Here is a 19625-nt window from a genome sequence, read left to right as displayed (position 1 = left end):
AGCAGCATTCAGCAGACATCACTATGAATTTTTAAAAAAAAAAGTAATCTTAACTCTTAGTGAGATATGCTACAGAAATGGCTTAATTTCTGTATAATTAACCACATAATACCACCTAGGAAAATGTCATTTGATTTTTAACAAAGAATTACTGCCTTTACTGATGTTTTCAAGAGGAAATTAATTAAATATTTTAAGAAACTTTTACATTAAACAATATACCATCAAATAAGATTCTAAAGAAACATTCTTGGATGGAATTGAAATATCAGTGTTTAGGACCCATATATTCAATGGAATAGCTAGTAATATTAAAAATAGTAATAGTAAATTTAACTTAAAGTTAAATTAAATTTAAATAAACATTAACTATGAGTTATGTGCCTGGCAATATTCTAAGTCTTGTGTACGTATTAAATCATTTCACCCTGAAAACAATCCTCTGAGGCAAGCACTACTCCATTCTACCACTGAGCAAACAAAGGCACAGAGTAATTATGCCCCTTACCCAGCTCACACAGCTAAGCTTGGATTCCCATCGAGATCGCTTTCTTAACCACTATGCTCTACCTTTTCTCTAAAAGATATTTATTAACCATATTTTGGCAGCTAATCTATACACTGATCTAATAATAATTTTCATTTCTAATTTTTTCACATTGTAAATAGAAGAAAAAACAATCAGCTGCTGTCATTTTCTAGTTGTACAATATTAGGTGTGTCCCTTTTCCTCTCTGAGTTGTAGCTTTAGTAAAATGGGACTTGGAACATCTACCTAGATACCTGAATATTCTTCTTTCACCCCATGTTTCTTTGCAAGCCAGACAGTATAAAAAAAAAAAAACTTTTATGAAGATTGAGTTAGATGAGGCATATGAAAATGTTTTAGAAAATATAGCATGCTATGTCAATATAAATTTACTTTTATTAATATTTATTATAACTCTTATGATCAATGATATAAAAATATAAAAGTAATTTAACTATCCCTGCTCCCCTCTTCTATATTTGATTCTTTCATATGATGATATGGTGGAAGAATAGGAAATATAAACCTATTTATTCATAATCAATTAAAATAACCTAGCAAATTAAAAAAAAAATCATAGCAAATACTCCTCTGGCTTTAACCAGAGTGAAAGAATTTTTTTAAACTCAAAATTACGAGTATATAAAACAAAAACAAATAATATAAAACAAATCAGCCAAACTGGTATCATTGTGAGAGAATTCATATTGATCTTAATTATTTTTGATAAACAGAACACATATCTAAATACCTGATGAATTTAGGTAAATAGATTTAAATGAAAAACTACAAAAGTATGTTGTTTTCTTACTTATTTTAAATCATTCTTTCTCTACTAGAGGGAAATAAAAATAAAATTCCAGAAAGCTAGTAAGTTTTAAAATGCCTAAAACATGAGTAAACAACCAGATTGCTCCTTAGTCTTGAATTTCTTAAATTGATCTTTTAAAAAATTATTTTCTTACATGCCACTTGAAAAAAAACACAAAACTTTCCTTAAAACTACAACTGGTGATTGCAGCTAATGAACTACTGCTAAAAATAATTACAAGGTAATTATATATATGCATATACGTATATATATAAATATATAAAATATCCTTTTTCAGAAAAATGTGAAAGTCTTGTGATGTGCTAGATACTGTGCTAATTGCTACTAGTTCATGAAGATATAATAGTGAATAAGATACAGATGACCCCTATTTTCATTCAGTTTTAAATGTTTCAAGGCAGCTATATATTTAATAGTTTTTTAAAATGTAATTTTGTTATGTGTCACAAAAGGTAGGTATAGGGTAATATAAAAATGTATAATAGGTAAAACTAGTGAAGTTTGAGGCTTTAGAAAAGACTTCCCTAAGGAAAAAAGATTTGCAAATGAAGGATTTTGTCAGGTATGGCAGGGGGTATCTGAGTAGAGTGATTTCAAGAGGGGAGAACAGAAAAATATACAGAATTCAGAGTGGAAGGAAGTTGGTACATTCATTGAACTGAAAGGAGGCTTGCTTGACTGGAGCAGAGCCATCAACGGGGAGACCCATGGGAGACCACTCATGCAAGGCTTAGAGGTCAGCTGGAGGACACTGCAGCCATTGAAGCCATTCAGCAGGAGAGTGCCATGATCAGAAAGTGGAAAAAAATATTTAAAGTCATGATAGCTCAAGGGGAAATATTAAATTTCACAAAACAACATCAATAATCAGAAATTATAGAGACTTTGGAGATTACTGGTTTCAAAGTTAGTAGAGAAATGCTAGATTTAGATAAGACATTGAGACAGAAGGGATTTTTTAAAAGTGCTACATTGGAGTTAAACATTATAAGCCATTTGAAGGACAAATGTAAGAAGAAAACTTCAAAAGATCTTTGAGTCCTGTATCAAAGAATAATTTCAAAATTATATTTGATACCACAAATATGGTCAATTTACAGACCTTATAGAGAGACGCTAGAAATAATTATGTTTATTTAGTTGTGTTACTATTGAAGTTCCATGGGAAGAGTTTCCAAACCAGAATAGCATCTTAGCCATCCTCAGGTTGAATATATACAGTTAAGATTATATTAATATAAACATTTCACAAAATTTATGAAGTTACTGGAGATTTGTTAAGATCTTAGCTGTCCATGATCCATTTTTACCCTCAGGGAAAATACTGACCAAGACTCAAGAAACAGTTCTCATTATGAACTTTCATCAGACTTTTTATAATCTGAAAGTTATCAATATTAAATTAACTAGGGCCATTAATTCTCTGTCATCTGCAGATAGTTTTGTTTTACTCTGATGCTCTGTTGTATGCTACAGGCTAGAATTGTCTTCAACAAAGGACAGTCTCAGGAAAAGGACTCTATCAGGTACCTCAAACTACTGACACTCTCAACTCTTTGCTATAGGCTTCTGAGCTGATATTGCTTACACAACTTCCAAAGTAAAGCAGTAAACTAAGTCAGGATTACTAGAATTCTCGGATGCTGTGGGCTTCAAGAATTAATGACAGGACTAACAGCATGAAATCAGAGGTCTTATTTGATTTTATTTCTCTAACAGGAAAGTTGTTTTAGTTTCCACATATATAAGGAAGCTCTTTCATTTTCTTTTTAATCTATATACACTGCAACAATTTAATAAACCCTGCTTTTGTAAATGAAATAAAACATTAAAAAATCTCTCACTTTACATGGTGACATAGTTGTTTACCTAAGTTCATTGACTCCACCTTTTCATCAAGATATAATTGAATAAACTGTGCGACTAAGGCCTTATTGGAAAAGCCATACTCGTGAATGATGTTCATTGTGTGAAGGAGGACTAGTTGCCTTTTAGGAACTGAGGCCGGTTTTACTTATGAATACAATGCCTGCAAAGTCCACCCAGGAAGCCCAGCCTGGTGCCTGAAAGACAAAGTGCAGTCTCACACGTCATAAGGGCCACTTCCTGACAGGTTGGGAATATTAACAAATTTTGGTGATCCTGAGCGGAGAGGGATGCACTGAAAGGTACAGGTTGTACAGGTGAAATCTGGTGTATGGTTTATTGGGTCTGGCTTCCTAATCTCAAGTTAGCAAACAATAGAGGCTTTTAAAAGTCCAATCTGAGATTTTTAAATAAAAATTTCCAGATAGAAATGAATTAATCTGAAGCTCTACAGCTTTTATTGTAGAAAAATGTCAGTCTCCCATATGCATTTTGCAGTCTTTCCAGTTCTCTCTAACCTAAAAACTGGTGAAATTTCCTAAAACTCAAATGGTCATAGTTGACCAAATAGAACTGAAAATGGTATTAGTTGATTATTATATTTTCTCATTCAAGATCCTTCAGACAACAATGACCTTTGAATATTCATATTTTCCTATTTTTTAAAATAAATATATATTTTTGTCCATCACAATATCTTGGGCATTGGCTTCCACATTTATAATACAAGTATACTGGTATACAATTACCTCAAAGAAGACCCATAATATTAGCTCAATATGCTATGACATGACAATTATATCCTTCTTATGTTTAATATATTACAAACACTACAATAATACACTCAATGATTAAATTCAGAATAATAATTCTGTTTAAAAAAAGTTCACCCCACTTATTGACAACAATATTAAATAAAATACCAGCCATTAGATTACTTTTGCATCATGTATTAGTATAACAATAATCTTAAAGTAATTTAATTTTTACAGTTCACACATGACAGTGCTTTAAAGAAATAAAGTTATAATTTTCTATTTTAAACCTGAACAACCAAACCAAAATATTCTACATAACTTACGTCATATATAATATTAGTTAACATTTTAAACACAGATTAGATATACGTTCAGCTCATACTTACCCATGAAATTGAGATAGCCTTCTCCGCCGAGTGCATGAGTAATGAGTCGAATCATTTTATGAAGCTGTATTCCACGATCAATAACTGGAGTAAACGGGGTTAGAACACTCATGTTGGTATACATTTCAGCATCCATCAACCAAAATGCCAGCGTCTTATCCCCAACGAGTGCCTATAAAAATAAAAGTCACTGAGATAAATGCAAATAATAGGTACTAAGCAGCTGTGATTTATACTAGAATAACATGTAATTATACAGAATGGAAACAATGCAGAAGAGTTGTGTGAATTAATATTAATTTCATGTATTTTCCAATAGTCACTATGCTGAAGGTGAGCTGATGAAATACATGAGAGATCTCATGTATCTATGTTTCTTTCATTTTTAAAATAGCTTGGTGAAAAACTCATGATAAGCTACCTGAATATTTGTTATAATAAGCTGATGCTTCACATTTTTTGAAGTTAGAATAAACATGTATTTTAATGTTGAGAATACTAACAGATATTTTTTTCTTTCTTTAAGGATTTGAACAATGAATTTTTTAATTGAATGAATTCTTTAATTTCTATAGTGCTTTACAATTTTCAAAAGTTTCACATACATGATTTCATATAATCCCATAATCTTACATTAAACTATTAGAATACTAATAGATTTTTTAAAATATCTTGCATATCATGATTTTATTGTTTTGAAAGAATGGAAGAGTTTCCTAAAAGTAATTTATATGTATATGCATTTATATTTATATAGATGTATTTATATATATAAAATATGTATATAAATATATTACAATGGACCCCCTCCCCTTCAGCAGCAAATTGACAACTTTTTCTTAAAATGTAAAATTTGCTTTCTCATTATATTTGCCATCTAATCTAAAATTAATTTGTTTTATATGAAAATATAATAGTTGACAAATGGGGCAGGTTAACTCAGAAACACCCTGAGCAGCAGAAGAGGCCTCTTAACAATCTGAATTATTTATGGTTAAAACCAGCTAACTAATGCCGAGTGTTATTTATTGACAAAAAATTATATATAGTGAAACATAGAGACTAAACCATAATCTCCTCACCCTATTACTGTACGATTATTTTCATTTTTAGAAAAATATTTTTACTTATAAACCTATTTTAATCTCTAAGCTATTTTCACATATATATTCATATTTATAATTTTTATCAGGTTTAAAATTCAGTATACATTTGCTTTTATAGAAAGAACTACGCAATTTGCATCTTTTTGTACATTCCCGACAATTTGTAATACAAGGCAGAATTATGTGGATCTTTAAAGTATGAAATAATTCTTGGTAAATCCATACTGTTTCTGTACATTTGGGGAGAAAAACTATGAAATTAACCTACCAGTTTCATCTTCAATTTGTTTATTCCACTCATTTATTTATTCTTTTATTCATTCATATAAAATATACATATATTGGGAGCTCAAAACATGCTACAACTGCTAGGAGTTTGTAATAGAAAGATATAATTTATGCATGCATTTTAATCTTCATATTGTTATGTATTTAGCAAGGGATTGCCCCATCCTTAAATTAATACTATTCATTTCTTATTTTGTTACGTTTTGGTTCTGGTTTCTTCATAGGTATTTATTTGATCTGCTCCACAGCCAATTTAAGTTGAAAAGAAAGTACTGCTCCAACTAGGAAGATGCAAAACTTAATATATGTCTACTTAATGAGTGAGCAAACTTTCTGTACAGGCCAAACAGTACATAGTGTAGGCATTGTGGGCTCCTTCCTCAGTCTCAACTACTTAAATATACCATTACGGCTCAAAAGCAGCCATAGACAATAGGTGAGTGAATGAACACGGCTGTGTTCCAATTACCTTTACAAAAACAAGCAGCAGACAGAATTTTGCCCATGGGCCTTGGTAGCTGACCTCTGGTCTACTTATACTTTCTTAACAGTTAAAGGAGAAACCTGAAAAACTAGTGTCTACCTTAAATTGTCAATTTCTGCTGAAACACCAGAGGAGCTTATTGTTTTAACTTTAATTTTCTGAATACATATACTGCAAATAATTTCAGAAAGTTTTACTGTCTTTTTAATGTATAACGAGTTCATTTTATGTTGTTTATGATGGTTCATAGGCTTTATATAACTAAATGGCCTTTTCCTGCATTTATTTATGTTTATTGAGTGACTACTAGGAGTACCACAGTGCTAAGGCTGGAAATACAAAGGTATCAGAAACAAATTTTCTGCTTAAAATGTGATAAGAAAGTGAACAATGGGGAAACTATTTTTTCCCTATACACCTGGATGAAGGCTTCAGGGAGAATATGTCTGAGCCAGGGCATTAGGTCTTTACACGAGCTTCCCAGGTGACGTAGGCATTTGCAGGTGTGTGGGGAAAAGTACAAGATTGGGGCAAGGTTGACCTACTCAGGAATGGGTGGAAATTTAACAGTATTGAAGAATAGAACTCTTGGAGGGTTGGGCAGAGAATAAACTTTGGCATGGGCCAGGATATGACAGGCTGTGAATGAGAAGCTTTAACCAAAAGATCTGGGTTGACAAAATTAGCTTTGCCCTTTGGAAAATACCTCGGACTACATTACAGAGGATGGACTAAAATCAAGAGGGACAGAGGTCAGGGCGATCAATCAGCAAAAGATTTCAGTGGCTGAGGGAAAAAATGATGAAAGCTTGTGAAAAGGCCTAAAAGAAAATCTTTAGAAGGAAACCTAAAATGGAAATTAAAATTAACCTGGATTAGCACCAACATTCCTCTTGTGACAACAAAGGAAAACATGTAAGATAACACTTGGAACTGTCATTCACAATCATTTAATTACAGTTTGGCAGGGTAAAAGTGGTACTGCATTTTGAAGCTGGAATTTATGGATCTACAAAATAATTTTAAAATGTTTTTCAAGTATGAATAGTTGTCACATAAAATAGATAACACATTACATTAACTGTATTAAACTATAGAAATTTGTACTGTGATATGTGTATAATTAGGTATGTTAATAAATACAGACAGAGACAGAATGGTTTATACACATATTAATTTACCTGATCATGGCTCTCTGCATAAGCAATGGACTTTTCAAGGTAGCGTCTGTTTGTGAGTGTATACACTATATTGCCCATATTCCAATCTTCATCTTTATATTCTTTAAGTAACTAAATAAAAGACAAAAAATAATTCCAATACACCATTATCATCCTTACTTTAAATCCCAGTCTGAGGGTATACATCCTATCAATCCAAATTATTTGAGATGCAGATATAAGCACACCCACAGAGCAAAAATATCTTTGTCAAAACTTTTACTGAAATCACAGCTTTTATACAGACTATCCAAATGACAGTGGTGTTACATGTGTGTGTGCATGTGTTTGTTTTTCTGCAGATGATCTGATCACTGCATTTTAGGATTTTTGTAAACTTTTTCCTCTGTAATAGCTGCTACCTCTTGATTAATGACCACAGTGAAGTGTTGTTGTGCAGTATGTCTTTCTGCAACTTCCAAAAGGTAGAGATATACTTGCTACGTTTTTAGGCTTGAATGAAAAAAAAATTAGCAAGAATAATGCCTTGTTCCATTCTTTAAAAAAAATTAAAACTGTTATTTCAAAGTGTAAAGCCTAATTATCATGAAATAATTATCATCTTAACAGATCACACATTTTTGTTTCCACTTCAGTTGCTACTCAGTCTCCAGTGTGGCTTCTGTGCCACTAACGCCTCTTCAGTGCAAATTACCTTGCCAAAAATCTCAGACTATGATTGTCTCCTAGGTCAGTAATTGCTCTTTCTTAGGCAAATGCTTGCAGTACATGATAATGCTGACCCTACCCCTTCCATGAAATGCTTTCCTTCTTAGTCTACCACTGTGAAACTCTTGATTGTTTTGTTTTGTTTTGCCACCACTCTAGACATCCTATAAAATCCCTTCCTCTGCCTATCGTATAAAAGCTGGTGCTTCTCAGAGTTAATAGCATAAAAATAGCCTGTTCTTTTACTCAACGGCGTTCTTTCTAAGTGGGTTCATTTCTCTTGTCCAAAAGTGTCAACTGCATGCTGATAGAAGCAGAATTCTAAAATGGCCCCTATGATTCCGGCTCCCTCAGATTCACATCTTTGTATAATCCTTAACCTGGAGTGTGGGAGGGTCCTTTGAATACAATGGGTGTCCTTAGAAGAAACTGTGAGATAATAACAGTAATGTTTTAAGTTGCTAAATTTGTGGTAGTTTGTTACACAACAATAGAAAATTAATGAAGATTTTGGTACAAGAAATGGAGTTCCAGCCTGCTTGTATCTTCCTTTGCATGTTTTTTTTTGGCTCAGTGGAATTCAGAGGTGCTTAGCCATCCTGCATAATTGCACTGTGAATCACTGAGCACCAGAGGACAGGCTGTATTAGGCAGGCTAATGGCCATCCACAGGTGTTTACATCCTAATACCCAGAGTCTGTGAATATGTCACCTTACATGGCAAAAAGGACTTTAGAGATATGCTGAAGTTAAGGACATTGAGATGGGTAGATTATCCTGGATTATCTGGATGGGCTGAATGTTAACTGCAGGCATCTTTCTTAAAAGTTGCCTGAATTGTCAGAGTAAGAGAGAGATTTGAAGATGCTACCCTGCTGGCTTTGAGGATGGGGGAAGGGACCATGGACCAAGGAATACAAGAATATAGGTCCATGCTTTTACAGGCTTTTAGAAGCTAGAAAAGTCAAGGAAACAGCCTCCAGAAGGAATGCATCCTTACTAATGCCTTGATTTTAGCTTAGTAAGACCCATTTCAGATTTGTGACTATATGACAGTGAATTTGTGTTATTTTAAGACACTAAGTTTGTGGTACTTAGATACAGCAACAATTTGAAACTAATGTATAGACCTATACAAATATGCCCAATTAAGTTCCACTATTGTGTAAAAACAATTCAATGGAAGTAGGTTCAATGGACTTTTCAACAAATCATGCTGAATGAGTTAGACATCTGTAGGCAAAAGAAAAACAGAAAAAAACCCTTACACGTTGACTGAACAAAAACTCAAATGGACTATGGGTTTAAATATAAAAGTAAAACTATAAAATGTTTAATAGAAAACACAGGCGAGTCAAAGAATTCTTAGGCTTGTCACCAAAAGAGATCTCTAAAAGGAAAAAAAAAAAGATAAATTGGCCTTCATCAAATTTAAAGGAAACAAAGAACTTTTGCTCTGTGCAAGTCCACATGAAGAGGATGAAAAGACAAGCAAAGACTGGGATAAAATATTTGTCAACCACATATCCCTCCCACAAAAGAGTTGTATCTAGACTATATAAAGAACTCTCAAAACTCCACAGTAAATAAATGATCCAATTAGAAAATGGTCAAAAGACATGAACAGACATTTCACCAAAGTGGATATACAGAAGGCAAATTAGCACACGAAAAGATGTTCATCATCATAAGCCATTAAGGAAAGACAAATTAAACCCATAGTGAAGTATTTCTGCACACCTGTTAGAATGACTAAAATAAAAAATAGTACAATAGCAAACGCTATTGTTCAATGATGTACAGAAATTGGATCTCACCAAAGTGGCTGGTGGGAATGTAAATTGGTACAGCTACTCAGAAAAATACTTTGGCAGTTTTTTAACAAATTAACATCCAACCACTATAAGACCCAGTAATTGTACTTTGGGGCATTTATCCAAGAATAATAAAAATTTATGGTCATACAAAAATCTGTACACAAATGTTTATAGCAGCTTTCTTTACAATAGCCAAAACCTAGAAACAATCTAGATGTTTTTTAATGGACGAATAATTAAACAGACTATGATACATCCATGCCATGGAATGGAATACACTGAAGTAGATTCACAGATATAGAAAACAAACTTAAAGTTACCAGGGGATAAGCGAGTGAGGGAGGGATAAATTGGGAAATTGGGATTGACATATACACACTACTATATATAAAATAGATAACTAATAAGAACCTACTGTATAGCACATGGTATTTTACTCAGTACTCTGTAATGGCCTATATGGGAAACGAATCTAAGAAAAGAGTGGATATATGTCTATGTATAACTGATTCACTTTGCTGTACACCTGAAACTAACACAACATTGTAAATCAACTATATGCCAATAAAAATTTTTTTTTAAGTTGAAAAGGAATAGACTACTGATACTTGCAAGAACCTGGATGAAATCCCCAGAGAATTCGACTGAGTGAAAAATGGCAATTCCAAAAGGTTACATACTGTATAATTCCATTTATATAACATTCTTGAAATGAAAAAATTATAGAAATGGAGATCAGATTAGTGGTGGTCAAAAGTTAAGGAGTGACTGTGGGAAGAGGGAAGTGGGTGTGGTTATAAAGGCAACATTTGGGAAACTTGTGGTAGTGGAAGTGTACTATATCTTGACTATGTCCATGTCACTATCCTGGTTGTGATATTGCACTATAGCTTTGCAAGATGTTACCATTGGGGAAATACTGTTTAAGAATTCACCAGATCTCACTGTATTATTTCTTACAACTGCATGGAAATCTACAATTATCTTACTATAAAAAGTGTAATTAAAAAAACTATATATAATGAAAAATACCAGATGCTCAATAAATATTTGGTGGAATTAATAAATGAATGAATTCAATTAAATACCTATATTACATTTACATGAATACTTCAGCTATTAGATAATAAAAATGATCAAATAAAATGAAAGAAGATACAGCAAATTTGGCATATTTTATATAGGTAAATATTTGTTCAGTAAATGGCTAAACTAATATGATATCCCAAACTACTGATTTTGAACTCTACAAGTAGAAAATGGTAAATAATTTGCTTCTGAACAACAAAAACATGAATGAAATCTAGCATTCTAATCTAACGCATACTCTATGTGTAGATAAAATGCGTGACACATACATTCTGAGTATAGTCATTCTATCAATACTCTTGTGTGTTTTATTGACATTTGAAGGGATGATAATCATTTATGGAATTTTTTTTAATGCACAAATTATAAAAGGACTGGAAAATCACTGAGTTTTTAAAAAAAATTATTTGAACTCTCTCTTGTCTTATTAACTAAGGCTCCCACTTTGGTGATGAAAAAAGATGTTAAATAATTACATAAAACAGAAGATGATATCTGTTTTCAGAGGCTTTACAAACTACAAAGGCAAGATGGCCATATCCTAAATAGAGGACGATACATTTTTTTCTATTTATATGATGTACTGCATAGTATAGTATCTTGAGCATACAAGGTACTGAAATGTTTAGTAAGTTAAATTTTTTTAAAAACCTGACATGATTGCTCAGAGAAGGAAATATCCTACTGTGAGCCACGACTGACTGGGAAATAATTCTAGGTTGATGTACACCTTGAAATATCCTTGAATTTACCCAAAGACTGATGAAGCCTTTTCAGTAAAAAAAAAAAGTAAGATTTGGCACTTGTGAGGGGAAAAAAGTCTGTGTGGAAGATTAGAAATAATAAAAGATGGTGGGTGGATAAAGAACCTTCAACTAAGGTAAGAAACTTGAAGACCACAGCATTTTTTTAAAGTAACAAATACAAAGCAACTTTCCCAGGTATTAAAGTTGGAACACACATTTGTTTGTTCCTTTGATTTCTAAGTCTAATCGCCTCTGTGAAACCCTTGCTTTTCGACCTAACAATGTTTACGAAATCATTATAGATGGAGAAGCAGAAGTTGTGCTGGTAGTTTTAATGTCACAGCTGTGCACTGCCCAAATTGCCTAGGGATACAGAAAAGACGATTAAGAGATGATTACAATAACTACTTCCTTCAGAGTAGGCTTTATGTTCTTTCTATGCAAAGTTAAGCTCTTCTACCATTGTGATCTCATGGCACCTGTTCATGTCTGTACTAAAGGGTTTATCAGAAAGCAATGATTATTTGATACGTATCTGACTCCTTATACATATTCAGCCTATGATTACAGACTTGGCCACTCAGAAATGTTCTACATCAAATCTATGTAACAACTTTAGCCTTTTAGACAAACATAAAATGAAACAAAATATAATCCAAACTACTTGAACTGTCATTAAATTTAATAAAATTGTATTAGAAATTATATGCAAGGTGTCATGTACAATTATTCATTCCTAGTGCCTAACACATGGTAAGGGTTTTTAAATGCTAAATGAAGGAATGGATAAATCCAAATCTGTTGAGAAGAAAACCATACTATGAAGCAAGTACTGGGAATTAAGGAGTGACTTTTACACTAATTGATGATTTGCAGGCAGAAATGGATGCGTTGATGAAGTTTAATGTGTTTTAAATATAGAACACCGAACTTTCATATAATTGCATTGATAATGCAAAATTCCATTTACACAGCTAACATTATATCAATCATATTTTCTCTGTGCCTGTATAATGCAAGTGTGAATACTTTAAATTAGAACTTTTAGAAGTTTGAGAGGCACCTTATTAAAAAGCACAAGAGGGTTTCCCTGGTGGCGCAGTGGTTGAGAGTCCGCCTGCCGATGCGGGGGACACGGGTTCGTGCCCCGGTCCAGGAAGATCCCACATGCCGCGGAGCGGCTGGGCCCGTGAGCCATGGCCACTGAGCCTGCGCGTCCAGAGCCTGTGCTCCGCAATGGGAGAGGCCACAACAGTGAGAGGCCCGCGTACCGAAAAAAAAAAAAAAAAAAAAAAAAAGCACAAGAAGCAACACACTAATGAGAGAATTTAATACTTCAATTATATCTGTAACTAATGATCACAACCAAGAAATAAATCAAAGAAATAATAAATAAACCAACATAATACATAGTATCTGCAGGAAAAAAAAAAATTTACATGAAACCTTACCTGGATCCATTTATCTGGAATTGCCATGGCTAATCGATAGTCAAAGCCACCCCCTCCCTGGGAAATTGGAAAACACAGAGCTGGCATTCCTGATACATCCTAAAATAAAGGGCATCAGCATTATCAGTTCATATTGCTCAAATTTTTACTGTATATTCTTCTGACAGTAAAATCCAGGCCAATAAATACAAACAATAAATAGGGGCGAATACTCTTGGAGTATTTTGGTAGCATAACTGTAAAAGTAGATAAAATTGTGATAGTGTATCTCATTTCCCAATAAGATTTTGTGTAATGCTTTTCATTTCAGGACAAATTTGATCTCTTTTCCTTAGTAGCACATAGAGAACACAAAATAGTAAAAGTGTTATTGTTGAAACATAGCTTCTTACACTAATTTTGGAGTACTATATTTATTAACTTATTAATTATTATTATTAACTTATTAATTTATTTTGCTTTCATCAAACATAAAAATACATGTGCCATATATCTGTTACTCTTGTTCTCTCTATATACAGCACGGACATATAGTGTATTTTGTGAGAACTTAGCTTCTGATGAAATGGAAAGTAGAGTTAGCACACTAAGAGCGAAGCAGCAAGATGGCTTTCACTATAGTCAGTTACACTTGGAAAGGGTCTTTGAGGTTATCTAGTGGATTCTTTTCATTTAGAAGATACAGAAATTGAGGCTTATTGAGGTGAAGGGATCGCTAAGGACATGTTTCTCCATGGTAGAGCCAGGACTCAGACATCTGGCCTTTTGACAGGGTCTTCCTACTGTCATGCCACCACTAGATTATCGGTAATCAAATCAATATACAATCAAACAGATAAGTAAAAAAATAATGGTACAAGGACCCAGATGCAACAAAATACATTATTATAACAACTGTGGTAAAATATGGGACAAGTACTAGCAATTCTAACTTCACAATATCTTTCCAATAAATTCTTTTCCTTTGCTCCATTTCTACAGACACTATCTTATTTAACCTACATTACTGTTTGCTTCAACCACTATGCTTCCAAAGTTCCCCATCTCCAGTTTCTCTTTACCCTAATTGCTGCCAAATAGTCTGCTCCTATCACTGCCTGCAGATAGCTTTCAATAGCCAACAATAAAAAACTCAAATTCTTCAATTTAAGATATAATTCAACAATTATACTTTAAGCGTTGACAATATAGTTCACTATTTGATTATCGGCTTCCTCATTCACTGTTAAAATTTAAGATACATGGAGAAGGACTTCTGTTGCTGTTGCTGTTGCCGTTGTCCACTGACATATGCCAGGAATCTAGAAGAGTAGAAGAGTCGCTGGCATAAGGCAGGAACTCAGTAACTCCCTGCTGAGTGAATGCATGAAGGTGCTGCCAGGGATTTCAAGATACATAAGACATAATACTTGACTTGCTGGATTCATGAACTAGGACCTAAATGAACATGCACACACATACACTTATCACGAAATGACAACATGCGTGGCTGTCATAATTGTTAGCTGAAGTACACAGAAAGTGCAAGGAAGACACTTCTATCTTTCCGTCTTTATTTCTACTATTTCATTTCAAATATTCAATACCTCATCCACTTTGAAACATTTACTCTTCCCTGTGCTTGTCACAAGCTTTTCTGTGTGTGTCATCTCCCAAATTCTTCTTTGGATCATTTTCCTTACTTCCTATGAAAGACTATCACATACTCTGAGCTCTCTGAGACTTAACTGCTTCTTCTTCCACAACACCTCATCCTCAAACTCGTCCCACAGAAAAGCTGGAAAAAAAGAAACATATGACCTCTCTGGACTTCCAAAATACGTACTAATTGTTTTCTAATGGAAGAGAGCTACAGTTAAATATAGTACATGGTGGAATACATCCATAAGAAAGTATTCGTCAATAACATCTTATTTCTACATACTTGTTATAGTTTATAAAAGTGAAAAAAGATGAATTTAAAAAAGTGAAAAAGGATGAATGTTTAACAGAAAAGAAACCATTTTAAAAGAATTATATTTATCAAAATATGTCACATTTTCACAGATATGATAGGTATTCAGTTCAATTCCTTATAAACACTGGCTGAATATGTATTAAATCTCAGGCACCTGTGTTAGGCACTGGAATTACAGACATAATGCCTTCCCAAAAGAATTTTCATAAGACCCAGAGTTTTCCTAAGACTGGTGATAAGATGGCATTAAAGATCAAGATAATTTTTCTCAAGAAAACATTAAGGTACAGTCTATATTCGGTCTACAGGTAGTTTTAGCAAATAGTTTGAAAGGAAATAGAATCTGCTAAGAAAAATATTTAGACACCAATTGGTCTTAACTCCTAAATCTGACTCCTAGAAGGCTGCCCCACTAATGCAAATGAGATATTTCTAGCTCTCTTTTGGAAGTACAGAGTTAATGACTATTCTTTTAAAATCTTAAAAGAAAAAAAATAATAAGTAAACGTAACAGTCACTAAAATAAATATGCTTTAAATATAAAGGAGTTGATGCTTACTGACATAGGATATTAAAATGATCATGTATGTTTCAAATGAAGTTAAAATAGTTTTAATTCTTTAATATCTAAAGATGACTCATGACTATTCCAGTGGGGGAAAAAGCCTCAGTCATCAAAAAAATATTTTTAATTAATACAGCAAATATAATCATGTATAATAGTAGATATACAGAAAAAGGCTTCGATTTTAATAACTATCAATATAAATAAATTCAAATTTCTACTACAGGACTTTATGTATAACATTGCATTACCTATTCATTACACCACATTCCTTTCTTAAAAAAAAAAAAGTTCATGAGGATCAATTCCACATTTTGAAGAGACTCCCACTAGACAGAAAAGTGATGTATTGAAATTGAAGTAGTTTTCAATTTAAGTAGAATAAATTGAAGACACATCTTGTTTTAAAAATATCTAAAACCAAGTAATATAAAGTAGGCTAAAGTCTCAAAGTTTCCTTGGTAGAAACACTGATAATCAGACAAGAGCTCCCTAGATGATGAAACTATTTTACTTGAAATGAATGGAAAGATCAATGTAACAATTTTAAGTTTCATGTATTAAATAATTACTTCTTTTTCTTCAGTACCCACTTCTGATTTGTGCTGTCATTAATTGTTTGTAGTAATTTGTTATATATAATGTCTTGGTTTCAAATTGCCATAAATATAATTGACAAACTAATTAATTTTTTTGATGTTTGACATATAATATTAAAATATATAAAGACAAAATAAAAGTTTAAAAATACTAATTTACATTAAAAAATATTCAGCACAGAAAGTGTTAGTATAAGTGCTAAAAAGACTTATAAGTTATGACCAAATATAGGTGGGTAGAGATTGTGAAGCAATACAGAGTATCAAAATGGCATTTTAATTGTGGGGTTTTTAAATTTTATATGAAAATTTACTCCAGGAATTTAGGATCTATTGCTCTATTCCTAGAAGATATTTAGGAGGCAAAAGCTCTCTGTTCTCAATCCAGAGATAAATCAGGAAATCATATCACCTAGTTTGAGATTTGGAGTTTTGAGAAATGATGTATAGAAAAAAGGCTATACAAATAATAAACACTACAGGAAGGAGACTGTCACTACTGCATTTCATTCCAATGAACAAAATGCCAAAAATGTGAAAATACACCTTAACTCTGACTCTTTCAACAATAGCCTTACTACTTTTATATGCCAACCACTACACTTTGTATAGAACAGTTTTAACACACTAAGTTCAATTTTAATAATAATTCTTAGTTAGAGGACTCACAAAACCAGAGGGACTTTACTACTAAATATAAATTAGCATAAGCATTTAACAAACTTCTTAATTTATCAAATTTATCACCAAGAGGGGAATTGTCAATTATGCATATACCGAATTATATCATTACAGTGCAGCTTTGGGACAGTTAATCATGAACCTTCGGTAATCATGAATAACTAGTGAACATTTGGCAATTTGAGAGCAATAACGTAAACAAGAAAGGTAATCGCATCAGAACAAGAGAGGTTTCAGAGAAGCTCGCAGGCAGTGATCCATGCCATCTCTAACGATTAAACCAGAAAGGAAAAAAAAATTTAAATAGTCAGACGCATATTAATATTCAGTTCTTTTCTGTGCTGAAGGTCACATGGCAAAAGGACCTGTCCACTGATTAGGGTATTTTACTTTCTAACCACTGGCAGTTTCTTTTTTAACAATGGAATAATGACAAGTAATTAGGGTACACTATCTGCTAATAGGAAAACAGTGAATTCTGAATAATGTGCCACCCACACAAGGTAGCTGCACTATAGTCAGGGTATAACTGCACTTATGCAATTATTGACAACATAGAGATTATTCAAATATTGTATGCTGACAAAATGTTCTATTTTAAAGGAGGTCAGAGGGTAGAGATCATTATAGCTTTACCTCAGCTATTGTTATAGAATCTGGATGCAGCATGTGAACCAAATGATTTGCCAACATGATATAAGTCAAAGCATCTTCATCTACTTGTAGTCCAAAATACTCATGGTAGTCACCGGAAAAATTCTGACCTAGAGAAGAGAAAACCATTATGGATGCATCATCTTAGCATGCAGGTCTTAAGTCTGCACAAATGCCCCCACCAACTAGTTGGTTGATATCAGTTTTGTTATAATAGCAAAATGTCATGAGCCAGCAATTATATAATTTAACTTACAAAAGTACTCCATATCTACATTCAAAGTTCAGACAATCCTGCAATTCAATTTTTGTTTTACAAAAGCAAACAAAAACCCTGTGATTCAAAATTTTAATTTAATTTGAACTGAATTTTACAGGAGAAAAATAAAGTAAAATGATACCAAAGAGGGCTTCCCTGGTGGCGCAGTGGTTGGGAATCCGCCTGCCAATGCAGGGGACACGGGTCGATCCCTGCCCCGGGAAGATCCCACATGCCATGGAGCAACTAAGCCCGTGTGCCACAACTACTGAGCCTGCACTCTGGATCCCGCAAGCCACAACTAATGAGCCTGACTGCCACAACTACTGAAGCCTGCGTGCCTAGAGCTCGTGCTCTGCAACGGGAGAGGCCACGCTATGAGAAGTCCACACACCGCAACTAAGAGCAGCCCCCGCTCATCACAACTAGAGAGGGCCCGCACGCAGCAACGAAGACCCAACGCAGCCAAAAAATAAATAAATAAAAGAAATAAATTTAAAAATAAAAAATGATACCAAAGAGATTCATAAATTTTGTTTTAGACACATTTTTTGTCACACTAAGAGATCTTAATGTTAGCTAGCTACTATTCGATCCCTCTGAAGAAAAGCAAATATGAAAACCATCATAAAATTGAGACATAATGTTTATATTATTTTAAATATGGCTACAATTTATGCAGCATGGTTTTCCTATGGTGACAAAAACAGTTTAAAATCCCTCAACTTCTACTTTCTCTTCCCCCAACTCCTGATTTGATTGCTTATAGTATATTTCACTTATTGGTATTATACTATGTACTTTGTATTCCTTCAGTTGTTTACTCTTATTTTTAATTAAATCTAATTAGTGCTCAATGCCTGCCTTTTTCCCCCCTCATTTCCTATATCTAAGTTCTTTATTTTGGCTCTTTTTTTTTTTTCAGTTTGCTGGATTCTATCTCTAAAGGATATTTTCACAGGTAATTATGGAAGTTTTATTCTTCAAGTTCTTTCAAATTTATCCCTCAATGGCAATTCAAATATTCAATTCTCAAGTAACACTTTCTTTCCTTAAGAATTTTGTAGACATTGCTGTGGCAATTCAGTGGTATGAACCCAGGCATTTTTTTTCATCCATGCAGGTAAACTGCTTTTTTTCTACATATTACCTGATGAATTTCTCTTTATCATGGAATTTTATAAATTAAACACTGTGTCTTGATTTTAATTGTGTTATCTCAATTTTTTTCTGGTATATTATGTATTCTTTTGCTGTGCAATTTCAGTATTTGTTTCTTTCTTTAATTAATTAACTAATTTTTTAATCCATTTGATACATATTAGTGTATACATGTCAATCCCAATCTCCCAATTCATCACACCACCCCACCCCCGCCACTTTCCCATCTTTGTGTCCATACGTTTGTTCTCTGCATCTGTGTCTCAATTTCTGCCCTGCAAACCAGTTCATCTGTTCCATTTTTCTAGGTTCCACATATATGCGTTACTAAACGACATTTGTTTTTCTCTTTCTGACTTACTTCACTCTGTATGACACTATCTAGATCTACCCACGTCTCTACAAATGGCCCAATTTCGTTCCTTTTTATGGCTGAGTAATATTCCATTGTATATATGTGCCACATCTTCTTTATCCATTTGTCTGTTGATGGGCATTTAGGTTGCTT

The 19625-nt window shown here is 33.2% G+C and overlaps 1 protein-coding gene across 1 annotated transcript in view; it reads right to left on the bottom strand.

Annotated features, from left to right (window-relative positions):
- The window catches only part of GBE1 (1,4-alpha-glucan branching enzyme 1), a 305486-nt gene that overhangs the window by 68977 nt on the left and 216884 nt on the right, over positions 1–19625 (bottom strand). The window contains exons 9-12 of the mRNA XM_055086124.1: positions 17680–17807; positions 13242–13340; positions 7431–7541; positions 4372–4543 (exon numbers count right to left, since the gene is read on the bottom strand). Of these exons, the coding sequence (XP_054942099.1) occupies positions 4372–4543; positions 7431–7541; positions 13242–13340; positions 17680–17807 (510 nt within the window). The remainder of the gene's footprint in view (positions 1–4371; positions 4544–7430; positions 7542–13241; positions 13341–17679; positions 17808–19625) is intronic.

This window comes from Physeter macrocephalus, chromosome 1 (assembly GCF_002837175.3).
Source record: "Physeter macrocephalus isolate SW-GA chromosome 1, ASM283717v5, whole genome shotgun sequence".
NCBI classification, from domain to species: domain Eukaryota; kingdom Metazoa; phylum Chordata; class Mammalia; order Artiodactyla; family Physeteridae; genus Physeter; species Physeter macrocephalus.
This window is presented reverse-complemented; position numbering and strand designations above follow the sequence as displayed.